This window comes from Aedes albopictus, chromosome 1, assembly GCF_035046485.1.
Source record: "Aedes albopictus strain Foshan chromosome 1, AalbF5, whole genome shotgun sequence".
Lineage (NCBI taxonomy): Eukaryota > Metazoa > Arthropoda > Insecta > Diptera > Culicidae > Aedes > Aedes albopictus.
In genome coordinates, this window is record NC_085136.1 from 219,484,332 (window position 1) to 219,512,189 (window position 27,858).

Genomic DNA, 27,858 nt, shown 5'->3' on the forward strand with positions numbered 1-27,858 from the left:
TTCTGAAGGGCTGATGAGTGGGAACTCACTGCCGTCGCAGCAGCACTCACTATTGTGGCGGGAAAATTATAAAATCATTAGAACGGTGCAGTGAAAACTGTAAAATTTCGTTTCCATAAAAAAATTATTTTTCAGTGAAATTGCATGTGTAAATCAAGTTTGAAACTTTAGGACAGAAAGTACAATCCACCGGAAGAACCACAATAATGGACGAAGATTCGAATCAAAGCTCCCGCAGCAGTAATCAACCAGCGATGGATATGTACGACGATGAATCAAAACATCGCGAATCAGATTCGCAAATGACTCTGACCTACGGTGGATCGGATTCGGAACTAAACGATACTGACACGCTCCGGCTGGAGGATTCTGACGATGACCAGCAGGGTTCAGCTGAGCCGAAAAAACCGAGTCCGAAAGACGGGATTATGAATGAAAATTCTGTGAGCAATGATCGTCAATCGTTATCTGTTTCACCGTTCGAATTCGAACCTAGTGATAAACAGGATGAAGCCCCCGAAAGACTATCGGTTGTTGAAGACAATGACGATGATGTAGGTTCTATAATTAGGAATCGGAAGAAGATATCACAGCTAATTGACACCGACTCGGAGGAAGAACGAACCGAATTGAATGCACCTGCAAATAAGGAGTCCAACATAAATGAAGGTGACGAGGCAGAACAGCCCAGAGAGGATCTGTTGAAGGGTCAAAGTAATGCAAAAAATGTAACAGCTGAAAAAATCGAAGAGTCCATGAATAGATTTAAGTCGTTGATCGACTCGGATTCAGCCAGTCCGGCAAATGACTCGGATAGGGAAACAGCAAAACCGAAAAAGAAGAAAAAGCTTAAAACCAAGAAGGAGCGTGATCAGGGCAAAAGCAGTGCCAGCAAAGGTGATCCCAACGATTTGTTGTCCAGTGTAAGTACTCTTTCAATATTGATTTGCGCAAAATACCTAGAAAAGTAATAATTATGCTTCCTTGGTCTGATCAATAGTTATCGTTTTCAATAAAATAGGTACCGTGAGGAGCCCTAATTTCGCGCGGGTCCAAATTTCGCTCACTGATTACATTTATACCCCAGACAGACATGTGATACGAGTGTGATTCCTGTACAACGGTACGCAGTGTCATGAAAATTCTAACAGGACTGACTTGAACTGAGAGAATTTTCAGTATGGCACTCATTTCAAGCGCAATTGTACAGTGATTCTTGTATCACATGTGTGTCATAAGTACTAGAGAACATAATCATAGAACTAACCGTTGCATTGTCCAAATTTTACTTTAGATTAGTATAGTTAAAGTGAAATTGGGACAATTGCACTACTGTTTTTATGATTATGATGTCTAAATATGATCAGCGAGCGAAATTTGGACCCGCGCGAAATTAGGGCACCCCACGGTACTATTTGTTACTACTTTTACTTAGGTATGGTCCACCCCCACTGACTGGTTGCATGATTGAAGTACATACCAAACTTGTGCTCATTCTACGAGTGGAGTGACGTGACGCAGGTCGTCTGTCAGAAAAGAAATGTCGAATCAAATGAGGTGACTCTCCATTGATTTACAGAGCGAGTCACTTCATGCGAGTCGTGATTTTATCACCTCGATAGACGTGTTGACCTGTGACTCCTGTGCCACGTCATTCCACTCGTAGAATGAGCACAACTAGCACAGAGAAGCAGACGCCACATTCTACTCGCTCTCCATAAATTGTCTTTTGAACAGTTGATTCAAATACTCCCTAAACGGATGAGTTGAGGTCTCACAAAAATAGTTTTTGCTCCTGTATGCTAACGCTTACTGCTGTTGAGACGATTTTTTGTATGATGAGAAGATAAATTTTTCGTTTCTGCAATGAAATGGTGCAAAAAGCGTGGGTAACTATTATGATTCCTTGTCTAATTTGATGCTGTTTGAGCAATACTTTGGGTATATGGTATTATTGTTTTCTCTAATAACTCGTTGTAGGTTTCACAGCCTGTCCATCGTTGTCGATTTGAATTCTGTCTGTCGCTCTTCCATTCCCACCGTTCAACAATTTCTCGAATTCTCTCCACCTGGCAGCAACCATTGTTTTGTCTGTCAGCATGTTTCCATCACGGTCGCTGAACATGACGGGAGAAGGCGGTGTTTTTCTCCGCACGCCATTGACAGTTTCGTAAAACCTCCGCATATCATTCTGTTCCATCCATACACACACTCTTGCGCCTAAGCAATCACATTTTTATAATGTTCTCATTTCTATTTGCGGTGGATTCGTTTTTCGGCAACTCTTGATTCCCTATACAATATCGCAACCTAGTCGCCTCGGATACCTGTTACGACATTATCGTCCTAACTAAGACCTGGATCGATTCTAGAACGCTTTCTGGTTAGATTTTCGACCTCGATTACTAAGTTTTCCGTTGTAACCGGATTCTAGGAATAGCAACAAACTTAGCGGAGGCGGCGTTCTCGTGGCTGTTCATTGCGAGCTCAATGTGAAAGCTCTTGACAACGAATTGTGGAAATGCTTGGAGCAAGTCTGGGTTTCTGTCAAATTGAAGAATCGAACCATTTTTCTTTGCTCATTGTATATTGCCTCCAAACTAGCACACGATGCCGAACTACTCATAGAGGCACACTGTAAAACTGTCTATACCATAATGGAGACCGCAACTACATCAGACGAAATTCTTATCTGGTCGACTAAAACTTTCCGCATTTTTAATGGAAGCCCTCGCACGGCGGTTTTCTTTATCCCGACCCCAAACGCTCGTCATTTCATGCAACTGTGACGAATCTTTTAGACAGCTACAGTGCAGCAACGCTGTCTCAATTCAATTCCGTTGTCAACGAGAATTATCGCAGTCTGAACCTTTGCTTCGTGAGTTGCAGAGATACTGTATACCAATTATCTCGGAGGATTTCGAGTCATTTGGCCGAACGCCATTTGGCCGAAAGGGTCGTTTGGCCGAATGCCGTTTGGCCGAAAATGAATAATGTGCTTAAGTGAACATGCCACTGCTCCCCGTCTCACCCAAGTAACAAAATTATTTTATAATGCTTTTGAAGTATTCTTCAACACCTGCTCTTTAAAACCATGCATAAACCAAATTGCTCTGCAAAACGATATCAACTCAACCATAAACCCGCCATAAGACCAAAGTGGCCCATCCTATGATGCTTTTGGAGAGTTGTTTTTAAATTTCTCTTAAAACTTGTTGTACTTCCCAAGTTGTCCTCAAGGCGAATTGCTCTCTCCTTGTAGAGTTCTTCAAGTGCACGATAAATGATAATAAATTTGTAAGTGTTGTTGCTGATGCAGCTTTTATGTTGACAGAAAAGTTTGGTGAATTAAATTGAAAAAAAAAAACACGCAATGAAAATGACACATTATTGTAATCGAGATTAATTTATTCATTTATTACACAAATTGGAAATATTTCCGTGGTGTAACAAGGATGCCAAATGCCAAGCAAAATTCATCGTATATATGTTGCAAGATACATACTTCCAAAAATTGCAACGCGCTTCCATTATAACGCATTAATAAAATATTTAAAAATATTATTCCTGGTCATGCGAGCTTATGAGTTTTCTTAACATGGCTTCCATTGAAATCTAGGCCGGTGGTCGATGCTTTTAATCAACATCACCATAAGATCGTCTTAAATTTCTTTCAACTCATGCCAGAGCTAAAAGCATAACTCAAAAATACTAGGATTTATAACGTTCTCGGTTGGCCTCCATCAAGAACGTCTCAAATTTATTTCATCTTATGTAAGGGTAAGAAATATTACTCAAGAGTACTGAGGTTTATAACGTTCTTGATGTAGGTTTAAGGGCCCATATAGCCGAGGCGGTAAACGCACGGGTATTCAGCATGACCATGCTGAGGGTGACGGGTTCGATTCCCGGTCGGTCCAGGATCTTTTCGTAAAGGAAATTTCCTTGACTTCCTTGGGCATAGAGTATCTTCGTGCCTGCCACACGATATACACATGCAAAATGGTCATTGGCAGAGGAAGCTCTCAGTTGATAACTGTGGAAGTGCTCAAAGAACACTAAGCTGAGAAGCAGGCTTTGTCCCAGTGAGGACGTTACGCCAAGAAGAAGAAGAAGAAGATGTAGGTTTATGCAAACTTCACCGAGAACTTCATAAATCATGTACGCCAAATAGAGACGAACCAGCCAAGGGCTGAAAGTCTCTTTAATAAAGACAAATCAATCAATGTACGCCAAATTGTAAACAAACAATAAATTATCGCACCGCGGTGGATTTTGTGAATCCCGTCCGATTAATTTAATTATCAGCCCGGTACCGTTGCCAACTAGACCACCGGGCCACCGCACTTCCTGGATAGCCGTTACGCGCACACCAATTTTCTGAAATTCACGAGCCAAAGAGCTCAAACGTCCAGTTTCATATTATAAGATCCTAACGTTCCAGATATCAAGTTTCAAATCATAGTCCTATTTATTTCGTTGCCGGGTCGGATTCCGAGAGTATCGTTCGCATATTATTCTTCTAGGGAATCGCGCCACTTGGGCGGTGGCTTCTATATTCGTCTGTTTTCCACTATAACTCAGTCAAATTTGAACCAATTGACACAACTTTTGGAATGTGGTGAGATAGGTATAGTATCTACCCGTGTACAACATTTCAAGTCAATTGGTTCAAAATTGACTGAGTTATAGTGGAAAACAGACGAATATAGAAGCCACCGCCCAAGTGGCGCGATACCCTATCCCAATTTTTCGTGGTGTTGAAAGGCTTCAACAGGCTATCTTACCGGGCCCTTGCTACCTACATCGCGTGGGTAGGGCTGCCACCATAGGAATAGCTCACCGTTTCTCATTCAGCCGCTGGATGCCAGAACAGACGCTGTTTGAGCCGCCCCTTCTTATTGGACAGACGCTCGGGACCTTTTCGACCTAGCTGAAGACAGAAGTACCCAGCTAAAAGCACTTAACTCGTAGCTGGCAGTCCTTGTCATCGATTGGCGCGTGGAATCATGAGATAGGGACTTTGGAGGACCAGAACCGGATTGTCGACTCACCATTTTGCAGCCCAAATGGTCCCAAATCCTACCTATTTCAAAAACAAAATCGATTCCATTCATCAAATTGTATCTCAATTTCTAGAAAAAAGACTTGGGTTTGATTAGTAATAACAGCATTCATAATTAATACAGTTGAAGTAAAAGATTTACGATATGCTTAAAAGCAGTAACAACTGCGTGTACCTACGATACAAATAAGCTAATATTTTTATATTCCCTTGTTTCAGTTAAATTTAGATTTCAGCGACGATGAAAACCGCAAATCAAATGTAGGCGGAGATGAAAGTTCCGGAAGCGCTGCAAGCCACGACAGTGGTAGCGGTAGTGAGATCGATGATAGAAGCCAGAAGAAAAACAAATCGACTAAATCTTCAGATGATAAGCCCCAGAGAGTAGGTAACAAAACTGTTTAAACATATTGCAAAGCTAACAAGAAATCCGAACTTTCAGATGTCCGCGAAGGCAGCAATGGAACAGATGCAGGTCATCCAAAGTGAATCACAGCGAATGGCGCGAGAAGCGGCCGTATCAGTGCCGTATCATCGTCCCAAACAGCACACGCTACAAGAGTTTCTAAGTCGTAGAACTATATTGAAGCCTGTCGTGAGACCAGATAAAGCAGGAAACGTCACTATGGGTAGGAAGAAAGCAGCTGCGGCCATAAAAATGACTCCGGAGCAGTTGGCAGCTTATGCCAAACAGTTGGAGGAACGTGAGAAGGAAGCAATGGAATTCTTCAAAAGCGAAAGCGACGAAAGTGAAAAGGAGGCAGAGGAGGCCAAACAGTGCGATCAAGCGGCGGATGTCGAAATGAAATCTGCGGAAGAACAATCACCTAACGACACCGCAACGGTGCCAGCCAGCTCCGAAGAAACTAATCTAGAGGAACAGAACGATCCGAAACCAACCGCAGATGACGTGGCTGAGAACGTTTCAAACGGTCAAGGACCAACTGACAATATTGTTGCACCAATGGATACTGAACTCGGCGAGAGCCTGCGAGTATCAGACACAGAAGATGATGCTCTAGACGCCCTTGTCAATAAAACTAGTGAAAACGTCGACGCGCTGCTGGCTTCCCAGAGCGAGCACGAGAATCTTCCAACACAGGCAGAGCCTGAACCAGTTGCTGGGCCGAGCAATCCGCATCCAGTAATAGATTACGACCCATTTCCGGAACCGGCGACCTCGATACTTGCACAGAAAAAGGCAGAACTCTTGAAGGATAATTCCATTAAGGTGTTTCCAACGTTGAAAGGCGATCCGAACATGGTGATCGATTTTGATGCGGGGGACGTTTTGCCAAAAACTCCTTCGGGACCAGATTTACTTCTCGAGCGCTTCGTCAAGTGCAGCGGTAAGAAAGCACATAAAGCTTCCAGTTTGGACATCCTCAGTACAGATAAAGGAACGGTAGAGATCAGCACCGTGAAGCTAGGATTGGAGCAAGAAGAGCGCGATCCTAATGGAAAGGAACCAGTACCGGGGGCGGCCCATATGAAACTCAAGCAAAGCTTATGGGAAAAAATGGAGCAAGCGCGAAGGGATAGCTTTTTGAAGAGACAGCAAGAGACTTACCCGGCCAAAAAGATCGATGACGATGAAGAGGATGAAGAAGAGGCAGTACTTGCCGATAAGGGCTTAGCTGACGAATATGATGATGAGGAAGAAGCAGAGTGCGACGAAGACGACGATGAAGAAGTTGTGGAAGGCAAGCAGTGTGACCTTTTGGATGACGAAGCTGAAGTCGACGAAGATGATGGGGCGGCCGAGAATCATGGCGAAGAATCGAATGAAGATGAAGACGAGGGATCAAGCGATGAAGAGAGCGAACAGGAATCAAAAGACGCACCTGCAGCTGCTGATGGCGGAAAGAAGAAAAGTCGGATCATTGCAGCGTTCGAAGATTCCGATGAAGATGATCTAGAAAAGGAAACAGATGCAGTGAATGCGAAAACGGTAGAAAAAACAACAACCGAGGAGCTGTTTTCAACATTAGAAGGTGAGTTTATAACTCTCAGGTTTCAGGCAAACTAAGTATTTGGAGTTTGTAATCTCCTTTTTTCAGGCAATGAGAAATTTACCCCATCGGACCGCAACCATCTAGAAACGGGTGAAAACATGACTCTCCTCTGGAAGGACACAGAAGAACAGGAATCCACCAATGCCCAGGCGGACGAAGAAGATCTCCTAGCTTTGTGTTCGGGACGGTTCGAAACGACCCAAGCCCGTCCACCACCATCAACCTCAGAATCATTAGCAACTACCCAGGCAATGACCACAACTCCTTCCGACTTTGTCTTTACTGAAAGCGATCGTATGACAGCTGAAAGTGAGCCACCCATCACAACGGAAGCACTTTTTACGCAGCGCGGTGACCAACCAGTTGATGACAGTGAGCTGATTGCGCTCTGTTCGGGAACGTTTGCTACCCAGCGACAAACGTCAGATCTAGATACAGAGCAGCCTTTACCATCGGAAGTGATCGCCAAAGGAAAGTTGGTCATTGCGTCTTCCGACGAAGAAGATTTGCAACAGGACGAAGATCAAAAAAGGAAAAAGAAGCGCAAGCGACGAAATCTGAATATCTCGGACGACGAAGAAGAGAGTGCGCTGGAACCTGAGGAGGAGGCCATTGATAGTGCTGACGATGACAATGTGTTAGAGGATGAAGAGGAACCAGAGCGTTACGTTGACTACGATTCGGAAGAAAACGAAGTAGAAGTCGTAATGACCAAAAAGGACAAGGAAAAGAGAGCCAGCGCGTTTGTAGAAAATGAAGCCGAGCTTTCGGAGTCGGAGTGGGGCAGTGCAGATGAGGACGAAAAGGATCTCGATCGGTATGACATGGAGCTGGGTGATGAGGAGAAGTTCGACCAAGACAAGCTGCAGGAAGAGTTGGAGCGAATCCACATGCGAAGGATGTTGGAGCAGGATAAAAAGGAGGTCAAAACATTGCAGGACATGTTTTTCGAAGACGAAGAAAAGGATGGCGTTGGGCGTGAGAGACAGTTCCGGTGGCGAAATGTAGAAACGACATTCAGTTTGGATTACGACAAGAAGGGAGACGAGCAACAGAAGGCAGAAGGTGAAGACAGTGACGGTGAAACGGAGGCACAGTGGCGCAAAATGAGATTTGAGCGAGATATGTTGCTCAAGGAGAAAAAAATCAATTTGGACCCGATTGATTTGAGTGAGTCGCTGGAAAACGAGCGTACCGAAGACGAGAATGCCGAAGTGGAGAACAATTCCAGCATTGACAATCAATCAATGCTAATAATGCAACGGAAAATAACCATTGTGCGACATATAAATACTGTGGAAGCCAGCAATAAACCGCAGAATTCATGTTTTTTGATCAAAAAGGCTACTACTTTGCAGGTAAGTGTTCATAACTGTTTAGATTAATCTTTTTTTTTTGTTTTTCATAATTGCTCTTGGCTATAGTTTATTTGTGGTTTATGTATGCCACAAAGTCTAAAACATGAGATCAGTTTCCATCGTCGTGAGGTTCCGTCTAATGCTAAGTGATTCTACCACAGTTTGCTTAAATGGCTGGTAACAGATTACTCTTCAGTATTACTTGGTGAGTTGCATGTGCCGTTTTGCAACAGCTCACTTCCGTTTTTCAGTTATATTGTACTCTTTGCACACCCGCAGAGTTCTGACCTTGATCATCATCCGACGTGAATAAATAAGTTGGGATGATGGAACATGAACGGTGCTATCTTTTTCTGCATTGAGATCGCCTCGACCGCTGTTTTAAGGAGTTTATAGTGTATTTCTCCCGCTATACGTACTTGCATTGAGTTCGTGCGGTGGAGTTTGCCAACAAATAGCACATTTTGGCTCCATGTTGCAAAAGCACATGCCGAAACGTGGTTCGTTGCTGCAATAAGGTGCGGTGTAGTCCAACTGTTGACATTTTAGGCAGTGCCATTGATGCGTAGAGGCGAACAGGTATAGTTGAAGTAGCCTAATGAAGAAAAAACTTGATACAGTAGAGTCGGACATCCACCCGGAATGAACCCGAGCAATCAGGGCATCAAGTACTGGAACCAGTGGGACGGCACGATTTTTAAACCCACCAGCTCCAGCCATGAAGGCAGCACGAGTCGAATTATCGTCGGTGAGCACTCCGTAAAACTCTATCTCGAGACATAAACAGATAAACTTTGTACTCCTGCGAAAAAAGCTCATAGTTAGCCATCTTGTTCGCCTGGTCGCCATCATTCACAGTGACGCGCAACTTATCGCGACTGGATGATTCTATCTCAAGGACGCCACGAAACGATTTTGCCATATTCTTTTCTATTTATAATTGGCTTAGTCGTTTTCAGTTTGCTTTGGGCCGAAAGAAAACCAGAAAAGGGGCTCTTACATCCGGATGAGTACACTTTCTGACTGGGGATCGCCGACTCATTTGAGAAACCAGATGAGGAGCTCGGTGATGGTCAAGTTCCATTTTATTGCATCCAGTGTGCCACATGCACACTGCTTCCCCATCCCCACCGCTTCGTCTACCTATTACTCTACACCCTACACTGAAAAATATTTAAACCCAAAGAATAAGTTCTAAAAACTCAAATTTGGCTAAACAGCTTATAGTTTTTACTCAGCATTGGGTTGTTTTCTCCCTCACCCCACACGAATGTTGTCAAAAACGAAGAGAGAAGCACCGACATATCCGTGCGGCTCCGTGGAAGAAGCCAAATTTGGGTTATCTTGACTAAACCCAAATTTGCGTCAAATAAGGCTTCCGCTGGGTGAAAATAACTTACCACTGGGTGAAAATTTTTGCAGCGATCAAATGCGATTTACCTAGTGACCACTATCGCTGTTTGACGCAAATTTGAGTAATTCCACGGAGGTGCGGGATTGCGTCAAAAGAACTTAAATTTGGGTTGATTTGTAGTTCCGTGTAAATTTTCATACCAAATATACTCCTTTCCTTCTCAGAACACCTGCAACGCATCCTTTTTGGCTCGTGATGAAGAAACGCTCCAACGTCTGGCTAATTTAGTGAAGATGAACCCGGAAACCGAAGGGCTCAATACGGCCACGGCGGGAAAAGGAAGGAATTTCGTATTCACTGCCGTCAGTCCAGCTGTGGATAAAATGGTAAGCATAATTTAACTTCATTCTGAACTAAAATAATAATAATAAAATGTTTATCTATCAAGGGATCCAAACGCTCATCAGATGCTGCCAATCTGAATGAATCCCCCAGCAGCAGTGCGAAAAAGATGAAAACGGTCGATGAGTCTCCCAAGGCGGAAAGCAAAAGCAAGAAAAGGTTACTGCTTGCACAGCTGATGTAAATAAATAGATTAGCCCACATTTTTCCAAAGGTTTTTCACTGATTTGAGAAAATACGAGGTTCCAGTCATAAAGTTTCTACACCTGCGGATCTGAAGTGACTAATGATAAAGTCATAGTTTTTCAAAAAAAAAAAAAAAAAAAAAAGATTTCAAATATTTGATGATAACGGTTATACCTATCAATGATGAAATTGTTCAGTTTTAAGGATGGTTCGGATAAAAAAGCTCTCTGTTCTTGTAATCGTTTTTTTATAGTTCATGTACGAATTTAATCTTTTGTAAAACGCTTCATTGTTGTCCGTTGTAATGGATTAATATCATATCATCTGAGATGATACTGGTCAGCATTGAAGCGAAAATGAACAACATACTTATCAGAGTAGTTACTACAGACAAAGTTTATGTTTTGATCAGCTAACTTAAAACATTTTGCACAAAGCGACTTAATTAATGCAAACTACAACTAGTTCCACTGCAGAAACAAGAGGGCACATTTACCTTCAGGTGGCTTCATTACTGGTGTTATTCTTCTGATCTAGCTTGTTGGAGTTGGATTTGACCATGTAGATAAAATAGGTGAGAATCTCCTTTTCCTTGATCGGAATGGTTTTAAAGTGCTTCATGATGGTCTGAGTGAAAACAAAAATTGAAATCAATTGCAATGTTACAAAATTTACTCTTTCCACGCTTTCTTACCTCTGATAGCTGAGCTTTGTTGATGCCGGGTCGAGTAGATACCTTGTAGAATCGTTTGTACCTTCGGAGGGTGTTCACCTGCAGTTGGTACAGATCTACTTCCGGTAGATCCGTATCCGTCTCGTTGCTATCATCTTCGGAATCGCGTCGACGTCGCTTGGTCCGTGCGCACTGAATGCGGCCCTTGTGGAAGTCACAGATGTAGATGTGCCGTGCCTGTGGGAGATGAGAATGTTGCAAATAATATATTTCACGCTTTTGATGCATTCTGTATATTAAATTTTAATCATCCAGTAGAGGCGTTACGTCCTCCCATATGTTACAGTGCCTGTTGTATTATATGTAGGGTCTTGTACCATTTGGGCAGGTGTACCTATTTTGGGCACTTGCCGCTATAACTAAGTCAATTTCAAACCAATTGATGTGATTTTTTGTATAGAGTTAGATATCCTGCGTTGCGGGAAAAAATATCCCGCAAATTCAATCGCAATGGTAAATAGACGTGCGCGACTGCAAGAAACTGTTTTGGTGTTATATGCGCGTTATTTCTGGGGTAATTTGCGAACTTATTGTAGAAGACACCAAATCGATTTAACATCAAAGCGCACATCTATTTAAGATTGCGATCAAATTTGCGGGTGGATTTACGGTGAAACGCGCAGTACTGTATGTGCCTAACTCTATACAAAAATTCAAGTTAATCGATTTAAAGTTGACTTAGTTATAGCAGCAAGTGCCCAAAATAGGTACACCTGCCCAAATGGTACAAGACCCTATGTGCAAAGGACATTGTCGGAATACTGGGCCCACTATGGAGTACACTATGTTTTAATAAAAATGAAAAATATGAAATTTTTTATTTGTTTTTTTTTTTTTATACATTTCCTTCGCGGAATTCTAAAGGTAGTTATTAAAGGATGTTATTTGTAATTAGTTTAAATTTTCACCTACATATATGGTTTTGCATTATGCGTTTTACACAGTGTATTCCGTGCATCCTCGCCTTTGGCAAATTCAAGTCGATACCGATCTGGCTTTATTGTTGCTGTTCTTTTTTGTGCTGTGATTATTAAGAGTTTAATCTTGCCTAGTTTGGGTAGTGGCTACGGTTAGGATAGCTCAGATCAATCTTCAGCACAAAAGAACAGCAACGATCAATCTTTGTAGACTTATGCAAAATGGTACAGCCCAAGTGGCGTTAGTCCAAGAACCTTACTTTCGTAAGGGAAATTTCTATCTAGGAAACCTTGTGAATCCGATGTTTGCTACTTTCAGTAAAATTGAAATGACAAACTCACGTGTCATGCCTCGAGCATGTGTGCTTGTCAACAACGCAATCGTTGCTACACTCATCTCTGAACTAACTACTAGAGATGTATGTTCTATCACAATTGATGTATCTGTTGGAAACCTCAACAGGAAATACAGGGGATACTCAAAATAACTGGGACAGGTAAAATTTTCACTTTTCAAAAAATGTTCAACTCGCTGTAACTTTTTGAAAAGGGCATCAAATATTCTCAAATTTTTACTGTAAGTTCATCAACTAGTTGTGTATCAGTGGACAAAATTTGGTAAAGATCGCGCCATTCTACACGAAGTTATAAAGGTTCTAGAAAAGGGAATAATTATCCGATAGCCAACTTTGAGCTGTTATATCTCCGGATTCAATGAACCGAATGCAATGAAATTTTGATCATTTATGACTTATATAATGAGCTATTAGAAACTTTTAACTAAACTTAAAATTCTTTACACGAATGAAAATTATTACGATTGGATTATTTTACTAATATAACACCAATTATTTCAAAACTTCATCATCGTTTCAAAATTCGAGATAGTAATCATAGTTCATTTAAATTCCCTCTAATTGACTTGAATATATTTATGTTTTAAAGGAAAGCAACCAAATAGCCGGCATTGAAATGAAAAATTAATGGGATGCATATGAAAAATCGATAAATTTACTAAAAAAACCTAGAATAAATGAAATCGCCATAACTTTTTTTCTTAATAATAATTTCAAATCAGGTAAACTGTTTTTCAAAGTACATTATATTAGTCATAAATGATCAAAATTTCATTGCTTTCGGTTCATTGAATCTGGAGATATAACAGCTCAAAGTTGGCTATCGGATAATTTTACCTTTTTTCCAGAATCTCCATAACTTCGTGTAGAATGGCCCGATCTTTACCAAATTTTGTTCACTGATACACAACTAGTTGATGAACTTACAGTAAAAATTTGAGAATATTTGATGCCCTTTTCGAAAAGTTACAGCGAGTTGAACATTTTTTGTAAAGTGAAAATTTTACCTGTCCCAGTTATTTTGAGTATCCCCTGTATGTTTATTGTTCGGTTTATTTACCGCATGATGAACCATCCCCTACGGATGCTTTCAAGCAAGTCATTGCATACTGCACTTCAAAAGGCCTTCCGCTAATTGTTGGTAGTGATGCTAATGTGCACCATATAATCTGGGGCAGCTCAGACATCAATTTGAGAGGCTCCAGTTTGATGGAGTACTTAAGTAGTACAGATCTTGCATTACTTAACATAGGCAACCGCCCAACCTTCATGGTATCTGGTAGAGAGGAAGTATTACACTTAACGCTTTGCTCTAGCAGAATTAGTCACGAGCTGACCAATTGGCATGTGTCAGATAAAGAATCTTTATCTGACCATCGCTACATCTTGTTTGAACGTGTGAATGTTACTTCGCAAACTTTGCGTTTCATGAATCCCCGGTCAACCAACTGGGATCTCTTTACCGATTTGGTTGCAGCCAAATTTCATGAATACTCACCATCCATTGACAACACTTTTGAATCACCACTGTCACGTCGGTTCGTCGGTGATTTCACTTCCTCTGATGAGGAAGTTTTGGAATGTTTATTCAGTACACACTTCCCCGGATGTGTGGATTTTACATCTTCGGATGAACCTGATGTCTTTTCTTGTAGTTATGATTTTTTAGCTTCGGCTCGGAGTATCATAACTTTAGAATCGATTGAATGGGCACTTAATAGCTTTGCTCCTTTCAAATCTCCTGGGGCAGATGGGATTTATCCTATTTTGCTTCAGAAGGGATTTGATCATTTCAAACATGTTTTGAAACAACTACTTGTTTGCAGTTTTGCTACAGGGTATATTCCCAAATCCTGGCGGGATATTACTGTTAAGTTTATTCCGAAAGTGGGTCGTGCGTCGTATGAAGAAGCAAAGAGCTTCAGACCTATCAGTTTGACCTCTTTTCTTCTGAAATGCTTAGAACGCATAGTCGATCATCACATCCGTGATGTTCATCTGGCCAATGTGCCTCTTCATGTGAACCAACATGCTTACCACTCTGGAAAGTCCACTGTGACTCTTTTACACAAAGTTGTTTACGATATCGAGAAGGCATTCGCTCAAAAGCAATCCTGCTTGGGTGTTTTCTTATATATCGAGGGTGCCTTTCGATGCCATATTGGAAGCCGCACGGGGTCATGGTATATCTCCAATGATTTCCAATTGGATTGACCAAATGCTCAAAAACCGACATCTCTTCTCGACATTGCGTCAAGCGGCGATTAGGAAATTGAGTGTTTGTGGATGCCCCCAAGGGGGAGTCTTATCACCACTTTTGTGGAATCTCGTAGCAGATACGCTATTGAGGCAACTCAATAATAGCGGTTTTCCTGCTTATGATTTTGCCGACGACTACCTAACATTGTTAGTCGGTATGTGCATCAGCACCCTTTTCGACCTGATGCAAAACGCTCTTCAGGTAGTTGAGGGTTGGTGTCGCCAATATGGCCTTTCGGTAAATCCGAGTAAAACATCTATTGCTCTTTTCACGGAAAAGCGAAGCCGTAATGTTGTTCGAGCTTTATGTCTCTTTGATTCTGAAATCAATGTGACTGAACAGGTAAAGTACGTTGGAGTCATTCTTGATTCCAAGCTTTCCTGGACACCTCATGTTGAGTTCAGAATCAAGAAAGCTTGTATGGCCTTCGGGCAATGCCGGCGAACCTTTGGTACAACTTGGAGTCTTAAACCCAAGTATATCAAATGGATTTACACAACTGTTGTTCGTCCAATATTGGCTTATGGATGTCTGGTGTGGTGGCAAAAGGGCGAAGTGAGAACGGTCCAATCAAAGTTAGGCCATCTCCAAAGGATGTGCTTAATGGCGATTTCTGGAGCGTTCTCTTCAACTCCAGCGCTCGAAGTGCTCTTTGACGTTGCCCCACTACACATTCATCTCAAACAAGAAGCACTTTCTTGCACTTACCGGTTACGGGTACTCGGTCTACTAGAGGAAACTCCTGTGAACCGCACATCAACACACACCTCGTTGTTTTCATTTTTGGTGAATTGTGACAAAATTGTTCTTGCTCCAAGTGATCTTACAATTGCTTGTAATTTTCCATATAGGACATTTTCCACGAAATTCCCTTCCCGGGAAGAGTGGACATCTGGTTATCTGGAGAGAAGTATTTCAGACGGCATCGTATGTTACACCGATGGCTCCCTTCTCGAAGGTCGAGCAGGTGCTGGTGTTTATTCTCGTGAGCTAAGGCTGTATCAGTCTTATTCACTTGGGAGACACTGCACCGTTTTTCAGGCCGAAATCTTTGCTCTTATGTGCGGAGTGCAATCAGCACTTCAGCAGCACGTAATGGGCAAAGTAATATACTTCTGTTCAGATAGCCAGGCTGCTATTAAAGCACTTGCTTCGGCCAACTCCAGGTCGAAGATAGTTATCGCTTGTCGAACTCAAATTCAGCAAACGCTGTTCACCTTGTATGAGTACCTGGACATTCTTCCATCGCTGGAAATGAATTGGCTGATGAGTTAGCTCGCACTGGAGCATCACATGACTTCAATGGCCCTGAGCCAGCTATTCCGGTATCCAAGTGTTGAGTGAAGCTTCAGATTGACACCTGGGCTGCCACTCAGCACGAACAGTACTGGAATAGTTTGGAATCATGTCGTCAAACAAAATTGTATTGTACTGAGCCATCTCTAGGGGTGGTAAAGTATCTAGTAAATCTGTCAAAGCAGAATTGCAGCATGCTGGTCAAAGCATTGACTGGCCACTGCCGACTCAGTTATCACATGGCGAATACTCAGCAAGCTGATTCATTTGCCTGTGATAGTTGTGAATCCGATTATGGAACTTCGTATCTTTTATATCCTCCAAAAGAAGAATATTAAAGATGTTGACAAGTCCAAAGCTTGTGCAGTCTCTGCTGTGTGGTCCAATGACCACCCGTATTTATACTACCTTAGGTAGACATAATGAATGATACCTAGACATTTAGGTATTGTTATTTCATGTAGGTAGATATCCTATGCGCACAACCATTAGGTAGACACTACAGTCCTTTCCCCTTTAGGAAATTTCAAAAATTTACATTCATCACCAAAATAATGATAGCACAAATAAACTGACGAGTCCGTCACTTCCAAAGAACATATCTGTTCGCTAACAAAACTACAAACACGATTTCGCTATCCCAACATCGGCAACTTTACCAAAAAAGTACAAATAACACAAATCCATTCACCAAAACATAACATATGACAATTCCGCCACAAAAGAACAATTTCGTTCACCACAAAAATAACATATCGTTATTACCAAAACAAAAAGACAATTTCGTCAATGCAACATCGGCCAAAATAGAACAATCTGTTCACAACATAATGGCAATTCTACCATAAAAGAACAATTTCGTTCACCACAAAAATAACATATCGTTATTACCAAAACAAAAAGACAATTTCGTCAATGCAACATCAGCCAAAATAGAACAATCTGTTCACAACATAATGGCAATTCTACCATAAAAGAACAATTTCGTTCACCACAAAAATAACATATCGTTATTACCAAAACAAAAAGACAATTTCGTCAATGCAACATCGGCCAAAATAGAACAATCTGTTCACAACATAATGGCAATTCTACCATAAAAGAACAATTTCGTTCCCCACAAAAAATAACAATTTGTTATTACAACAACCTGAAACCCAAAAAGAAACAATTTCGGAATAACTCAAAAGAAATTACACGTTCCTTGATCCTCGTCGCCACTTTTATATCCTTCAAAAGAAGAATATTAAAGATGTTGACAAGTCCAAGTCTTGTGCAGTCTCTGCTGTGTGGTCCAATGACCACCCGTATTTATACTACCTTAGGTAGACATAATGAATGATACCTAGACATTTAGGTATTGTTATTTCATGTAGGTAGATATCCTATGCGCACAACCATTAGGTAGACACTACAGTATCATTTAATATGTAGCTGTCCAGTTTTTGCGCAATTGCGTTTCCGAGTACTCGGGAAACACTTAAGTGAAACTGACTTCAGAAACCTAAATCTTCATGACGTTCTGTTGTTCTTGACCCGCTGTGGTATAGAGCTATAGGCTCTCTTTACGCTTTATGCGTTATCACAGTGCCCTTCTCAGGGCGTTGTTTGAACCCATTGTGGTACGCTTATGCGTTATTACAGTGTCCTTTTCAGGACGCTATGTGAACCCATTGTGGTACGCTTTTGCGAGTATGACGATCCTATTCCCTTACCTGTACTTTCCCATGTCCTATCCTTCCCTTCTCCGTCAGGTAAATGATGAATAGGCTCGTGTTCATGGTGATGGCACAAATTCCCCGAATGGAGGAGAACGTGCCTCTAGAGCCGACCTACTGATACCTGATGGAGTACACTATGTTTTAATAAAAATGAAAAATATGAAATTTTTTATAGCGCATTTAGTTCACCACTGGACTATCGCACTAGTTTTTACGAGTGCGAAAACGCTAATAAAAGTGCGCGATAGCATCAAATCAACTCGGTGTCCTCAGAGCACTTGTTCACCATAGATTGAAGAAATAGTGCGCCGAAGACATCAACCTGATTTGATGCAATCGCGCACTTTTATTTACGTTTTCGCACTTATGAAGTCGCAGTTCGCAGTCCAGTAGTGAACTAAATGCGGTATATTTGATTTTTATACATTTCCTTCGCGGAATTCAAAAGGTAGTTTTCTATCAGTGTGCAAAAACGCGAACAATCTGACACACACATACACATACGAACTAGTTTAGAAGCAGCAGACGCCTATTTGGCACTAGACTACTCGTAGAACTGGTAAACTTGCGAATTCCTGTATCTTTAATTTAATGTTCCTTGTCGGGGAAATTAGACGAATGGATATCGCTCCCTGGTTACTTACCGCCGTATCGATCATGAGCTTCAGCCTCCTCTGTGTGACGGTCTTCTGGATGCGTTTGCTGTAGGATGCATTCCCGGCCTGATTCCGACAGCGTTCGCCATCGTCCAGCAAGCAGCACACCTGATCCGCCGGGCCGCGGGAATCTTCCTCGCCCGTACTGAACCCGTTGTTGTTGTTCATTACGGATGCAAACTTGGCCCAGGCGAAGAAACGGGTTGCACAAACTTTGTAGCTTGAAATTATTATTGGCAGGCTTTGTTTCACACGCGAAAAGTTTCAACACTGAACAAACTGCTGGTAAAAGATTATTTTTCTAAAACTTTACCGTCACCGTGATTAACACCACCTAGGGCAAACACTAGCACTCGAAATCTTGCAAAATGGGCACCAAAATCATTGAGAATTACGATTTGGATACCGGGAGTCACTTGCAATGGCTACCACAAAATAAAAGCAGAAACACTCTGTGTTGATGACGATGGTGCGCGGAGAACAGAATGTAAAGGCAAAGCCAGACAAAAGGTGGGGCGGTGGCGGGGTGGCAAATATCTCCACAACCACACAGAACAATCGCATGCAAAACAAGCTCTCACCGACAACCGGTGTCACGAACACTATCGTAAATTGTCTCCCTCGCAGGTGCAATGTGTAAATGGAACTGACTAATCTAGTACAGCACTAGTGGTGTTTACGAAGCGTTTGAGCAAAATAGAAAGGTAAAACGTCAAATCATACACGCGGAGACAAAACATTGCTCATCTACGAGGACGTATGATTTTGCTAAGATTTTCATTCTAAAAATCCGTGTAATTCGTGTATTAGGCCATGAATTCCAGAATTGAAGATTTCATATGTGAGTATGATTGTGAAACTGGTAAATGCATTTTATAATAACAATTTATATTGTAGCAATCCCGCTAAAATATGAAAATCAGGACTCCGCTTGTCATCAGGTACTGGTCAAGGAAAACATTTCCAAGGTTATTCACAAATCGAAACCGGCCGGTCGAACGTTGTACGTGTTGAATGTCCCACCGTATGCAACGTCGGAATCCATGAAAACAGCTTTCGCCATAACAGGGCCAGTGGTCAACGTTATCCTACAAGGAAAACCTGCCGAGGAACATGAAGTTTGGAACGAGCAGTCAGAAAACCGATTCAAGATCGCCTACGTGGTGTACGAAAATCCATCATCGATGAAGAAACTGCTTCGAATGCGAAAGCTCGACTCGCTGAATGCGGACGGTCAACTGCTGACGGGCATCGACAAGTGGACCAAGGCTTACCAAGAGCGAATCCCCGACCCGGTCGGTATGCAGCGGGAGATCGATGCATTCATGGCTAGTTACGATCGTCAGGTTGCCCAGGAAAAGAACCAACAGGAGGCGGAACCGGATGACGAAGGTTGGGTCACGGTGACCAAGTCGACCGCCAATACGTTTGTCCAGAGGGAGGCAACTGTCAGCAAGTTGGAGGACAAGCTCAGCAAGGATCGGGTGCAGAAAGAGCTGAAGAACTTTTACACGTTCCAAATCCGTGAGTCTAAAAAGAGCGATATTGTCAGTCTAAGGAAAAAGTATGATCGCGATGTACAGAAAATGCAACAGATTAAGAAAACCAAGCGGTTTAAGCCTTATTGAATGCTGAATAAAACTTAGATATTAGAAAATATACATTTATGTATGTTCATTGGTATGATGTTCAAGGATTCTATAATATTCTCCCGATAGCTTTTTTCCTAAATTTCATTCCCAGATAAAAAAAAAGTGATTTCAAACAGGTGCTAGTCCCGGTGTCATTTACAACATATTAGAAGTTCGCCTAACCCTAGTAGGATGTTGGGGTCTATATGACCTAGATAGGTTCACTGAACGTGCACTACGTCATCGTGATGCGCCTAGCTTTCTGCAAGCCCATTGGACTGTGGGTGGGTGGGTTTTAACAGTAGCGTTCGAACCAAGGTAAATATAATATTTTTACCTACCTTGGTTCGAATTGTTCACTATACTAACGAACTGATAATCATTGTTGGTCATTAGATGATTAGATCTTTGGTATTCTAAAACGTGCGAAGATTCGTTAAAGGATTTTCAACGTTGCAGATGTTGTGATCCCATTTAGGGAATGCATCGACTTGGACAAGGTAACACAGCACCAATCGTTGGCGGGCCCTGCATAATTCAATATGAAGCTTTTTCTAAGAGTTTTGAGGTTACGGTCAAGATTCTATAAAATGTGAACTATCCTTATCCTTTCCATGGCAAAGTATCTCTTGTGCAGCATCTTGAGAACGTTCTTCTACGATTTCGATGGCAAGACTAACTACTCCACTCCATGTCGGCGATTGAACTGCTCATTCTGCTTGGGGTTCTCGACACCTGAGACTACATGAGCACTGAGCAGGCTTCTTCAAGAGGTCCAAAGTGGTGCGTACCGGTCTTCCGAAGAACGCTTCTGTAGGAGACGTCAATGCGGTGTGTTTTGATTTGGAGTTGAGCGATACACCGAAAGCAATGTCTGCAGGTGCTCCAGTGTGGATGAGCCTTCTCCCTTGATCAGCTTTTTGAGACTACTCTTGAGGCAGTCAACGTTCTTCCGCTTAACCGTTGGGCTGCGAATTCTAGACAGTCTGCTGATTGGTATTAATAGTAGTTTCGATTCCATCCTCGTCGCCTGCTGTTATAGCCGTAACCAAAAAAATCAAACAGGTTGCTAGGAGCTAGAGTTTATTGCTTTTGGTTGATGGTTGGCTAACTAATGGCATTTTATTCTGTTCTAGATTCCAGGCCTACTACTTTTATTAATATCTCGCGAGGCCTGCTAGAGCAAGGTAGACATATATCATACATCTTTGAAATAGCACATTGTACATCTCTGGTAAGCAACAATTGCGTTGTTGACAAGTACACATGCTTGAGGCATGACAGGCGAATTTGCTACTTATTTTTTTGTGGAAAATAGCAAACACCGGGTTCACAAGGTTTCCTAGAAAGAAATTCCCCTTACGAAAGTAAAGTTCTTGAACTAAAGCCATTTGGGCTGTACCATTTTGCACAAGTCTACAAATATTGAGGTAGGTGATACCATTTTCACGGCAATACCGTTGAGAAGTTCCACGTTGCCGAAACGGGACAACGTCTCACGAACCTGATCCAGGGTTGTGGTTGTGGTGATGGAACGAATGCGAAAAATTTCGGGCCACTTGGAGTAGGCATCCACGATAACGAAATAATTATGTGATTATATCCACGTTGCAACCGCTTGACTGCAAGAGGCTACGACTCCAGGCTTGCTTTAACCGGAGACTTCGCTGCTTCAGTGCACGCTGTACACTGTTGAACGAATTGCGTCACGTCATCATCCACATCCGGCCAGTACATGTAGCTGCGAGTCAAAGACTTCATCCGGTCCATTCCTCCGCTTCGGTCCGCTTGCGAAGCTTGAGAGGAACGACGATTCGATCGCCAAGCATGTTGCAGTCGTCGACAACTTGAAATCCATAGCTGAAGTTTGTCGTTAAAACGTGCTTGATGTTGAAATCATACAGCAGGAGTGTCAAGGCCCAAGCGATTAGCCTTGCGATTAGCTGTGTAAACAGGAATACCCTTCTTGGAACCGAAAACCTTGAGCAGTGGTTGATGATCCGTTTACAGGAGAAAACGGCATCCGTACAGCATCTTGAGGAAGCGAATGACAGCGAAAATTGGGTTCAATGGTTCCTTCTCCACATGTATGGTTCACCTCTGCCGGGGTCAGTGAGCGATAGGCATGAGAGATTGCCTTCACTTCACCGGTCGGGAACCGATGCATGATGACTGGCGCCAAGGCCGTACTTCGATGTATCTGCTGCGACGATGATCTCCTTGGATGGGTTATAATGGGTGAGCAGCAGATTAGAGACCATTGTGCCCGGAGCTTGTCATCTGCTTTTACGAATCGACCGAATCGATGTGTCGTATGGTCGAATCGACCATAGTAGTTCACAGCACCGAAGTAGAAATGGAGCTGCTGAACGTCCTTCGTTTGCATCTTGGAAATGGCATCGGTTTTGGAAGGGTCCGGTTGGTTACCATCTTTGTCCACTATATGTCCGAGGAACACAATCTAGGAGAGTGCGAAACGACAATTTTCGAGACGTAAGAAATTGTTAAAAAAGGGCTTGACTCCAGGGATGCCGGCCACCATGTTGTCGATGATGCGCTGGAAAGCGCCGGGTACCGACTTGACTCCAGGGGATATTTGATTGTTCTGTAATAGGTCACGGTGGATGTTGACCGTAGTAAGTAGCTTACGCGATTTCTCAGACAAGTCGAGGTGTGTGAAGTAACGTGCTCCAGCCAGTTCCGAAAAGAGGTCGGCAGGATGATGCAGTGGGTGGCGGTCACATTCCAGCGCCTCGTTCAACCCCGTCGAATAATCACAACACACACGGACCTATATGATGTCCGCTTTACGCACGACTACTATTGAAGCTGCCCAGTCCGAGAATCGAACCGGCGAAATGATACCGTTGGTCTGGAGGCTTTCGAGTTCTTCATCTACCTTAGGGAGCGCAGCGTACGCTACGGGTCTTTTGGGGCAATAGGAAGGACGTGCAACAGGCTTCAAAAACAGCTTCACTTGCGCTTTAATGCACCTACCCAGCGTGCTTCGAAAAACTTTCGAGAAGTGTTGTTTGAGTTGATTCACGTATTCATCGGGATGTGGTCCGGACATTGGTGTACGACGTTGACCAAGCTGCTGATTGGTATTAATAGTAGTCCGCAGTCCCGATTCCATCCTCGTCGCCTGCTGTTATAGCCGTAACCAAGGAAATCAAACAGGTTGCTAGGAGCTAGAGTTTATTGCTTTTGACCAGTGAAGATAATTCGCCTTGACGGAACTCTTTGAGAGAATTGCTCTGTGCGTGAAAACATTTTTTTTTAACATGGGAAAGGATAGGAGCTGCATTTTCAAATGCTTCTAAAATATTTTAGGGACTTCAGATTGAAAAAAGAGTTAATGTTTTGCAATATACTTTCAATTAGCTACACTATAACTGGTTTTAGACAAAATGTTTTTAAATCACAATGTTATGTCTATAATATAGCGTATCAAAATCTCATTCGATAACATTAAGAACGTTTTGCTTAAAAAAATTTCTATAAAGAATTAGAAGCATTTGAAAATGCAGCTCCTATCCTTTCCCATGTTAAAAAAAAATTGTTTTCACGCACAGCGCAATTCTCTCAGAGAGCCTCCGTCAAGGCGAATTGTCAGACAAAAGAGGCACAAAACAAGCAAGAAAGAAGAGGCGGCGATTACTCTTTATCCGAACTGATAATGTCATGATCTCAAAATTTTTAGTTGCAGACAAAACGGAAGCTGAATTTGTTGCGTACTTTTCAAGTCGTGAATAATCAATTATTACTAACCCAAAATCGAAACTTTTTGATGATACATCTTCAGCACCGTTGTAGTGTTTACCGACTCCAAGTTATCGCTCGAAAATAACGATGCAAGGCTTAACGTTGAACAATTCGTCATTGAAATCATCGTCATCATCAAACATTTGAAAGCAGTTTTTTTGTCCAAAACAAAAGTTTTTGCGATGAAAATGTATTCGCTGTATTCCACATGACGAATGGAACGCAGTGAATACATTTTCATGGTCATTGTTTTGATCTACAGCGAAAAAACTGCTTTTCATTTTCTGAAAAATGATGACGGATGCTTGAGCCTTAAAAATCTCTAAACTCGTGGTGCACGATCTTTGTCCTATTCTGTTCAAGTTGGGACAAACATATGTCGCATTGGGTAGAATGTCGTAACAAATTCAGGTTGCGACATTGTCATTATTGTTGCGCGATGGTTGAATTTTGATTCACTGCTTTTGACTTGGTTGATGGTTGGCTAACTAATGGCATTTTATTCTATTCTAGATTCCAGGCCTACTACTTTTATTAATATCTCGCGAGGCCTGCTAGAGCAAGGTAGACATATATCATACATCTTTGAAATAGCACATTGTACATCTCTGGTAAGCAACAATTGCGTTGTTGACAAGTACACATGCTTGAGGCATGACAGGCGAATTTGCTACTTATTTTTTGCGGAAAATAGCAAACACCGGGTTCACAAGGTTTCCTAAATAGAAATTCCCCTTACGAAAGTAGAGTTCTTGAACTAAAGCCATTTGGGCTGTACCATTTTGCACAAGTCGACAAAGATTGATCGTTGCTGTTCTTTTATGCTGGAGATTGCTCTGAGCTATCCTAACCGTAGCCACTACCCAAACTGGATAAGATTAAACTCTTTACAATCACAGCACAAAAAAGAACGGCAACAATAAAACGAGATCGGTATCACAATGATCACAATTGGAAATTTGGTAGAATTCATAAAATATTTTCTAACATTAACTCTCTTTTCTTGGCGTAACGTCCTCATTGGGACAAAGCCTGCTTCTCAGCTTAGTGTTCTATGAGCACTTCCACAGTTATTGACTGAGACCTTCCTCTGCCAATGACCATTTTGCAAGCGTATATCGTGTGGCAGGCACGATGATACTCTATGCCCAAGGAAGTCAAGGAAATTTCCTTTACGAAAAGATCCTGGACCGACCGGGAATCGAACCCGTCACCCTCAACATGGTCATGCTGAATACCCGTGCGTTTACCGCCTCGGCTATATGGGCCCTTCTTCTAACATTAACATAACCAATATTGAAAGGTCCGTCACATGTGTTGACGTAACCATTGTCCCATGCTGTATGGAAATCCCTTAAGGTACAATCGTACAATTGTGCGTTACAATGGCAGTAGCCGTCACAGATTTTTGATTTGTGTGTTAAGAGTTCAAGATTATTGTGTAATGAGTTCAATCAAGAATAAAAAAAAACTCAATCAATAGTTCACGATTGTATTGCTGCCGATTCTCTTTAGCGTACACCGGAATGAAGCAGCAAAAAAAAAATCCCATAGAGTAATACTGCAACAGAAAACTAAAACATTTTCTTTGCTAAAAGCAAGGACATTTGTTCCGAGTATAATTTAGGAAACAATATGATATAATGGACAATTTCGGCATAAATAATGGCATCAATCTACTATACTCACACAGTCTTGTTGGCGTTGATCACGATCTGCAACAGTTTGTTCTTGCTCGGGAGCGTTTCCAGTCGACATACCAGCTGGGGAATGTTTCCGAAAATACACCGTGAGGTCAGTCCAACCTGTACGGCTTGGGCAAACCGTTCCAGGCAGCTGTGAATGTACTCTTCGTTTAATGATTTGCCCGCTTTGAGAAGCGATTCCATTTCGGCTTGGAGCGAGTTGATGATCAGTGCCAGGTGTTGTGCATTCAGGGCACTAGGAGGAGCGGTCGCTGGAGGCGTTGCTTCCAACAAGCTTTGCAACACGGCCAGATGCAGCTTGCTGTACAGATCTTGCTTTTTGGTGATCATCATCGAGAGAACACACCATCGGATCAATCCGGCCAGCGGAGTTACTACCGGCATCGCAATGGCTCCCGTGGGAAGTGCCATTGGCTGCTGGGAGGCTAGACACAGGGCCGGATTCTCGGAGACCCACTCGGTTATGACATCTAGCAGTAGATCCGGAGGGGCCACCAGTTGCCCTTTCACTCCGTTCAGATAAAGATCCGTCACCGCAGTCATAAAATTGGCCGCAAAACGTGGGGCCACCATTGGCAAAGATTTCAACTGCTCCGAGGATTTGTTAGAGAATATTACGAAGTCTTTGACAATGCACTGGGCTAGCTCAAGACTTGGCGGAGAGGTGCAGCCCAACTGTTGCATCCAAGTGCCTGCAGCGCACAATAACTGAAAGTACAGACAATGTTATTCAATGAGTAAAATATGTGTTAGTTTTAGTATGTATTCATTGTCAATGGCATGTGTCGTTTTTTTCAATGCCAAGCAAACATACCGGGGCAATCGATCCGGAAACAGCCGTACTGATCAGCTTGTTCAGCACACTGGTGCGCCCGATTGAACCGCCAAACAGAGAGAAAAATACCGCGTTCCTGGTGGCGTCCGGCCCAGGGCGGGAGAAAAAATCGCATAGCACCAGCACCAGTTGAAATTCATCGATTGAGGACAGCCGCGGTGCCACCGGTTGCTTTTGGTACTGCTGGCCGCCACCTCGTTGATCCTCCCGACGCTCACGGAAGACGAATTCCCCGATCAGATCCATCGCCAAGTCGTGCTTGTTGCGGTGAATGATAAGATTTTCTGTGGGGAGATTAGATGCGTTGTTATGACGAATGTAGATAAACAGTATCAAATTCGCGTTACCTATTATGGGTAGAGCTTCCCGGGCCATTTCGGGGAAATCCATTTTCCGAAGAATTTGACGTTCTTGGCTGGTCATTTTTACTGCTTTGTTTGTCAAATATTAGCATTAAATTCAGGTAATTTTACTAAACTTCAGACGATCACACAAAATAGAAAAATTAAAATTGAAATAATTTTGTTTGTGTTCCTTCCGTCCTTCCTCACGGCGATTTGTTTTCAAATCGATTGACAGTTAGAGGCAACAGCCGACAGTGCGTGCTCATGCGAAGAGCAAAACAATGTGAACGGAGCTGAATTAGGTACACACGGAGCCAAAACAAGTGACAAAATTTTATTGAAAGCGCAGTTTCGAGTTGAAAAAGAATCGCTCAAGAAACTTTTTGAGCGATTCCTGGCAGAAACTTTCAATGGTGACGGCTTTTGAATTGTCATTTCTTCGCAACTGCGTACTGCGATGGAAGAAAAACGGTTTCTTGGGCGATTCAGGCAAGGAATTTTCCATGCATCAAGATAGGCCGAGCCTAGGATAGGATGTGACACCTGCAACTTCTCTGTCTAATTTCACAGCTTGCTGTCTTGTTTTTCCGCGTTGCTAAGATTATTGGTCCCCAAATTGGTCTCTTTTGGGCTGACTAGTTGTCGTATCCTATCCTAGGGCCGAGCAATTCAAGCATAATTTTTCAAATCGACGTATATAACTTTTTCACTGAGCTGAGTAAATTCATGGTCAATGTTGACGACCATTTTACTAAAATAGTTTTTTATAAAAATACTTTTCATAAGTTTTTTCGTGCTTAACATCACCAGGGATATAGCACGTACTAGGTAAGAAACAAAACCTACTCATTCCATATCATTTACACAATGAATTTTGATAAAAATACACATACACCGGGTTGGTTAGAGATACGTCATGCCAGATACGTCGCTTTTGTATGGTGCCAGTTTGGTGTATCTGTTACTTTTGATTTTGGCTAGATACGTCGTTTGGTTTTCTCATATATCAAAACGGTGTATCTATCAGTAAAGTTGTAAACATCAAAATAGTTAGATACGTCGTTTCGAATAATATGCTTAGTTAAACAAATTAAGCAATAAATCATCAAACAGTGATGTGGATTCTTCAATTTGCTTTATGAATCATGCATGCAGCAGTTAACCCGGATTTGTTTACATTCTCGAGTTACGTCGGATTGAAAAGTTATGCTTGAATTCCTTCTGAGAACTGCAAACAGCCCTGAATTCTGCACTCAAA

General features: G+C 42.2%; 3 protein-coding genes across 3 annotated transcripts; 2 read left to right on the plus strand and 1 right to left on the minus strand.

The window, feature by feature from the left end:
- Window positions 1-43: 43 nt before the first annotated feature.
- Window positions 44-10,393, plus strand: LOC109400053 (claspin). The gene is made up of 6 exons (XM_019672524.4): window positions 44-923; window positions 5,285-5,449; window positions 5,508-7,059; window positions 7,126-8,438; window positions 10,017-10,178; window positions 10,241-10,393. Exons 1-6 carry the CDS (start codon window positions 207-209, stop codon window positions 10,376-10,378), a joined length of 4,047 nt encoding a protein of 1,348 aa, XP_019528069.4. The 5' UTR covers window positions 44-206; the 3' UTR covers window positions 10,379-10,393.
- A 475-nt stretch (window positions 10,394-10,868) lies between these two features.
- LOC109400055 (integrator complex subunit 15) lies at window positions 10,869-26,829 on the minus strand. Its single transcript, XM_029851827.2, has 5 exons — window positions 26,604-26,829; window positions 26,236-26,540; window positions 25,405-26,129; window positions 11,075-11,290; window positions 10,869-11,007 (listed from the first exon to the last, which is right to left on the minus strand). Exons 1-4 carry the CDS (start codon window positions 26,677-26,679, stop codon window positions 11,170-11,172), a joined length of 1,227 nt encoding a protein of 408 aa, XP_029707687.1. The 5' UTR covers window positions 26,680-26,829; the 3' UTR covers window positions 10,869-11,007; window positions 11,075-11,169.
- Window positions 19,001-19,980, plus strand: LOC109621569 (ribosomal RNA-processing protein 7 homolog A). Its single transcript, XM_020075622.3, has 2 exons — window positions 19,001-19,160; window positions 19,217-19,980. The coding sequence occupies exons 1-2, from the start codon at window positions 19,133-19,135 to the stop codon at window positions 19,945-19,947; spliced, it is 759 nt and encodes a 252-aa protein (XP_019931181.3). The 5' UTR covers window positions 19,001-19,132; the 3' UTR covers window positions 19,948-19,980.
- Window positions 26,830-27,858: the final 1,029 nt, after the last annotated feature.

Bases quoted from the DNA above. Each gene is read 5' to 3' on its own strand.
- LOC109400053 (XM_019672524.4), top strand. From the start codon at position 207: ATGGACGAAGATTCGAATCAAAGCTCCCGCAGCAGTAATCAACCAGCG. The intron at 924-5,284 runs GTAAGTACTCTT...CCCTTGTTTCAG, and splicing joins CCAACGATTTGTTGTCCAGT to TTAAATTTAGATTTCAGCGA. The intron at 7,060-7,125 runs GTGAGTTTATAA...TCCTTTTTTCAG, and splicing joins GCTGTTTTCAACATTAGAAG to GCAATGAGAAATTTACCCCA.
- LOC109621569 (XM_020075622.3), top strand. From the start codon at position 19,133: ATGAATTCCAGAATTGAAGATTTCATAT. The intron at 19,161-19,216 runs GTGAGTATGATT...TTTATATTGTAG, and splicing joins CAGAATTGAAGATTTCATAT to CAATCCCGCTAAAATATGAA.
- LOC109400055 (XM_029851827.2), bottom strand. From the start codon at position 26,679: ATGACCAGCCAAGAACGTCAAATTCTTCGGAAAATGGATTTCCCCGAA. The intron at 26,541-26,603 runs GTAACGCGAATT...ATCTCCCCACAG, and splicing joins GGAAGCTCTACCCATAATAG to AAAATCTTATCATTCACCGC. The intron at 11,291-25,404 runs GTGAGTATAGTA...CATCTCCCACAG, and splicing joins ATCAACGCCAACAAGACTGT to GCACGGCACATCTACATCTG.